The 5639-nt window shown below is 45.0% G+C and overlaps 1 protein-coding gene across 1 annotated transcript in view; it reads left to right on the top strand.

The window, feature by feature from the left end:
• MDM4 (MDM4, p53 regulator) overlaps window positions 1–1810 on the top strand; it is a 14596-nt gene extending 12786 nt beyond the window's left edge. The window contains 2 exon segments of the mRNA XM_010008303.1: window positions 11–91; window positions 1250–1810. Coding sequence (XP_010006605.1) covers window positions 11–91; window positions 1250–1810 — 642 coding nt within the window.
• Window positions 1811–5639: the final 3829 nt, after the last annotated feature.

Raw genomic sequence — 5639 nt, 5'->3', positions numbered from 1 at the left:
CTCTTTCCAGGTGACTGAGGATGCATGTTTGCAGGACTGTGAAGACTCTCAATGCTTAAGTGATGACACAGATACAGAAGCTACTCCAAAGGTAGGCATCCTGCAGGCCAGCCTGCCTTGCTGGGAGTGCATCCTAGCTGAGAAAAGCCAACAGCTGCTACTGGTCTGATTCTTTATGGATTTCAAAGGCCAAGAAAAGCAAAAAATAGGCAAAACCCCCCTTTTTTCTTTTGTAATGTACAGGAAGGAACATAGAGTTGGCTTGGGCTGGTCAGGGCTCTCTTTGGAGGTTTTGTTCTAAGTCAGCAAATTATACTTTTTGCACCATTTTTTAGCATTATTTTTAAACTGTGGATGCTGGACAGATTGGTGTGTCCCTGGCACTGGGCAGCTGAATCAGCTCTGAACTGGGGCAGCTCTTGCTCTCTTTATGTGTGGTTATCAAATAAACCAGTATTAGTTTTGCAGATTCAACAGATGCCAAGTGATGAGTGAGTCTGGGAAATAGATTCCTGACTGACTCCAGAAGCCTCCACCCTTGAGTTTAGAGTAAGATACTGAAAATCCAATAAGCTGCACAGCTTGAGAACATTCTGTTCTTCCAGAGTGCTGAAGGCTGAGGAAGGGAGGACAGATTTTAATGCTTAAGAGATCATACAATCACAGGGGTTGGAAGGGACCTCTGGAGATCATCATGTCCAACCCCCTGCTGCAGCAGGAACAGATCACAGGACAGATCACACAGGAACATGTCAAGATGGGTCTTGAAAGTCTCCAGAGAAGGAGATTCCACAACCTCTCTGGGCAGCCTGTCCCAGGGCTCTGTCACCCTGACAGGAAAGGAGTTTCTCCTCATGTTGAGGCAGATCTTCCTGTGTTGTCACTTGGTGCCGTTTCCCCTCGTCCTGTCACAGGCACCACTGAACAGAGTCTGCCCCATTGACACCCATCCTGCAGATATTTATAGACATGAATAAGATCCCTTCTCAGTCTTCTCTTTTCAAGACTAAACATCTCCAGGCCTCTCAGCCTTTCCTCCTTAGACAGATGTTCCAGTCAGAGTCTCTCTAGGCTGAGAGTCAAACCACCCATTGTACATTCGCAAGTTTATACCCTGTAAGAAACATCCTTTTTTTTTTTGTATGAAGCTTCTTTGCAGCTCTTCCTGTGCAGAGGAGACAAGTTGTAGGTAGGGCTAGACCCTAACTTGCTGCTTTGCTTGTTTTTGTCTGCCTCAATCATTCCTCAGGACTCCTGGCAATGCTCCAAGTGCAAGAAATTTAACTCTCCAGGCAAACGCTACTGTTACCGCTGCTGGGCCCTGCGGAAGGATTGGTACTCGGATTGCCCCAAACTGCCTCATTCTCTTTCTCTGTCCAACATTGATGTCATGCAAAAGAAAAAAGATGATGATGATGAAGGGATAGATGTCCCTGACTGCCGAAGGACTATTTCTGCTCCAGTTGGCCAACCCAAAGACCTGTACATGGTAGAAAACAAATCACGTGTGGATGCCCGGAGCTCTCTGGAGTCTTTGGATTTGGCAGGGGAATGTGAAAGCAAAGAGGCTCTGCTGCACTTCTCTGAGCATAAAAAGGAGGAAGAGATACAGTCTTTAGAGAGTATAAAGAAATTACTGAATCCTTGCTTCTTATGCCATCACAGACCACGGGATGGGAATATTGTCCATGGAAGGACTGCTCACCTTGTGGCCTGTTTCAGGTGTGCCAAGATGCTGAAGAAGAAGAGATCTCCTTGCCCAGTGTGCAGGAAAGAGATTGAGCTGGTGATCAGGATCTTTATGGGGTAGTTGTGCCTGTTCAGGCCTTCTCCTCCAGAAGACAGCACACAGGCATTCTTGCACTCACACAGACCCTAACTTCTGAGCTCAGCCAGTGAATACCAAAGAGAATTAAGATGCAAATCTGACTAAGAACACAGAGATTCTCTGCGTTAAATGAAGCAGAACCCACCTTTTCATGACCTTTGAAATTAAACCCCATAGGGAGCAGGGAGTGACTGACATGTTGGTATTAATCCCCTACTTTGGAGTAGTCTAAACCTTCTGATTCCAGCTCAGTGCTGTCACTGGGATTCTCTGTGCTGACAACTGGTCCTTGCAGAAAACAGTTTTTGGAGATAATTATAATTTTGGCTGTTGGGAGTGTTGTTCTCCTGTAAGTCAAACCCTGTGCAATGCCTTCTAAGGAGGGGTCTGCATCTGAGAGATAAATATATATATATGTATGTGGAGGGGTGGGCAGGGGTGGGAAAGGGGGTGGGAGGGAAGGGCAAACCAATGTGTTTGCAATTTAGAGAAGCCATTTCTCCAGGGATCAGTTCTCATGAAGGCAATGAGAAGCAAATAACCTGATTTCAGGATATTTTTTTTTTTTAACATAGTTTTTTTAGATAAGGTCAAGGTCCTATTACTCCCAAACTTTAAAGAAGTCCACACAAACTTTTAATCTGTAGCCATCTCAGGTTCCCTATCAGAGAGCAAAATAATGGATCCATGTTATATTTTGGTTTTTTTACTGGATATTTTCATTTTTATCAATACTTTTTTTCATTTAAATACAGTTCTATGTCATCTTGCATAGCTTTGGTGAAGCCTGCCCATTGTTAGCTCAGGCCAGTCCAGATAGAAGATGCTTACTTTAAAGTGCTTAGTGGCTTTAAAGAGAGTATATGGACTTTTAAAGGGAGAAGAATTCCCATAAAGCACCAGATGCAGCTGCTGAGTCTGTGAGCTGTGCTTGGTGTTAGTTTTTTTAACTTTCTCCTCTGATTTTTCTTTCCCTGTGATTTTTAAGACCTGAAATCTGTGTGCAGCATTTCCCTTGTCCCTCAGAGCTGTGCATGGTTGCTGTAGTGGCTGTTAAAACTCAACCAGAACTTGCAGTTTAAAAACATTTCACTTTTTTCTGAGACCATACCCTAATCTTCCTCTGCCTTCCTGGGCTCTAGGATTTGAGGGGACCTGCATCAGGTACCCTTCCCCTTTCAGGGGTACAGACACTGGGATTCAGTACAGGGTGTAGGATAAAGCCCGTTTTGTCACTTTCCCTATAATCCCTTCTCTGATCTGGGAAATACAGGATAAAAAAAAAGAGCTTGTGCTCATACCTTGGTGCTTCTCTAGGCTCTTTCTCTTTTGTTTTTCACATTCCCTGTGCTGGTCCAGCCCTAGAAGGTCAGGCAGGCAGTGGAAGGTCCCAGCAAGCTGCCACACCCAAGTTGTTGTTTCTCTGCAGAAATAACAAGAGTAGGTGCTAAATCACTGCCAAAAGTCAGTTCCACTGTGTGTGTTACACAGTATTGTGTTACTTCAGTGTCTGGTGTCAGTTAGTGTGTTATTGTTGGCTGTTGTTTACTGTTGTGTTTTAAAAAAATCAGAGGCTGTCTCGTGTTTTGCTGCACTACCTGTAAGGCCATGGGAATCAATCCTCATGGAAAAGCTTCCTTATTGCTCTGGTAACTAAAGGTCTGTTAAATTGCTGGTGATGCACTTTAATCATGCTAAGATCAGCAGCTTTACTTCTTAGAATCAGAGAAAGGAGTAACTGCCAGGTAGTTTCTTGCCTTTTTTGGGGTAGTTCCTTTCTGTTTTGAGCATCTCAGGCTCAGCAGGGTGTGTTGTGGCCCTCTGTGGCACTTCTGAATAATGTGAATTCCCTCTAGCCCTGATTGCTCCCAGGTTTTCCTAAAAGCCGTTTCCCTGATTAATTGTTCAGCTCTGGCTGCACTGAAGAGCACGACATTTGCATTGACAAAAATTAAAAAGTGAGGAGAGTTTGAAGTTCCAGCCGTGAAATTGAATATCCCAACCAAAACCCCACCAAGATCTGGATGCAGCTGCAATTATTACCTGAAAATTGTTGTCAGGGCAGCAGTTTATGATCAAAACCAGATCTGCAGGTTAACTTTCAGTATAACAATCTTTGTGACTTCTTGTTTGGGCATAACCACGGTGTTTACAACCACCATTTTTGAAGTGTCTTGATTCTTTTGGACTGTAGTAGTTGGCAGGCATGAGATACCAGGATGTTACAGGTTGATTTGCCTTCCTCTAGAAGAATAAGCTATTGCAGAGCTAGCACCTTGGTTGCAGCTGTAACTGCCCAGGTTGGGGTTGGGGCTTGGAGGGGAGGGATGGGGGGGGGGAGGTGAAGTTCTGGTGCAGGAGAAAAGGATGAATAATGTTTTATTGCTTTATCTTAAGTCTAAGGGTAAATAAGTACCTATTTACCAAGAACTGCTCTTCTGAGACTCTTTAGGAGGTGCAGACTTGAGGTGTATGTTGAAGGACTCAGCTCCAGTACTTAGGGATGGGATACTGGCCAGGCAGTGCTGGTACTTTCCTTTCCTACAGACACAGCAGTTAGTCTCAAGTCTAATTTAGCAGCCTGGTTTTTGTGGAGTTGAGCATTTACCTGAGCTGGGTGTGGACTCAGCTTCTCCAAAGACATCCCTGGTGTCTCATAGCAGGTTACATTTCTTCTCTCTCACAGTGGTTTTACTCTGAAGTGCAATATGAGAGAGGAGGTTCTTGGTGATCCTTAGCAGCTGCGTGTCTGTTGGAAGGAGAGTTGAGCACAACTGTCTTCAATGCCCAGACTAAAAAGATTTATCTGTTTCAGTGCTTGTGTTTTTCCTTTGGTGACACTGCTTGCTGTTCCTCAGGAACCTGCTGAAGTTTTGCTAGCAGAAGTGTACCTGGAGGCCAGGTTTCCTTTACTAGAACCCTCAACTTTCCAGCCACAGATTTTGGCACCCTTTTATCCCTAGAAGTAGCACAGTTCTTACCTTAGTGGTTATTGAAATACAGTGGGGGAACCACGAAGCTTAACTCCTGAGTGATGCTCTGCACTCGTTGTAGTGCTCTGAACCCACAGCTACATGTAACCCCTGTGTGGGCAACCAGAGGTACACATTGCATTTACCCCTAAAAGTCCTTTCAGTTAAGGTGCCTCTGTGACTGTCACACACACACACACACAAAAGCACATCAGCCTCTTCAGCTCTCCTCAAAAATCTCAGCATCCCTCCTCTGCTGAGATATTATTATTGAGCCAATTAAGCTTGAACAAAGTCTCTGCATGGATTAAAAATCCTTTGGAGCAGCCCCTCAGAGGGCTTGTTCCTGTGAACAGCGGGTGTTGCCACAAAGGCAGCTCTGAACTTTCTGCCTCAGTTGCATATTTATGCCAGTGCATGACTGAGATGGAAACCATAATGCAACTTGCCAGACTCTGCTCCAACCTGCATGGATTGTACCTGCTACCAAGAAGCTGTCCTTGCAGGAGAAGAAGTGGCTGTTGGATACATGGAAATGGAGTGGAAACTTGAGTGTCTCAAAACCCCATCACTGTTGTTTTTGCCTGCTTACACTCCTGCCTGTTCTTGAGCTTCATCTTCCAGCCCTGGAAGAAAAACCAAAATGCTCTTACTTGAGGCCTTCAGTGAAGGCTGGAAGATGCTGTGGTTAAGTGACTGAAGAAGGAGCCAGAGTCTCCATTCTGTCTGTCCGTAAGCTGAGCAAGGGAGTCCCTGAGTCCTGTGCACACTCTCTGGCTACCACCAACCAACCTGCATCCCTGACAAGGAGTCACTGTGAGGCTGTGTGGTCAGGAGCA

Source organism: Chaetura pelagica, unplaced genomic scaffold (assembly GCF_000747805.2).
Source record: "Chaetura pelagica isolate M959 unplaced genomic scaffold, ChaPel_1.0 scaffold152, whole genome shotgun sequence".
NCBI classification, from domain to species: Eukaryota; Metazoa; Chordata; class Aves; order Apodiformes; family Apodidae; genus Chaetura; species Chaetura pelagica.
Note: the sequence above shows the minus strand (reverse complement) of the source record. Positions and strands in the feature narration are given on the sequence as shown.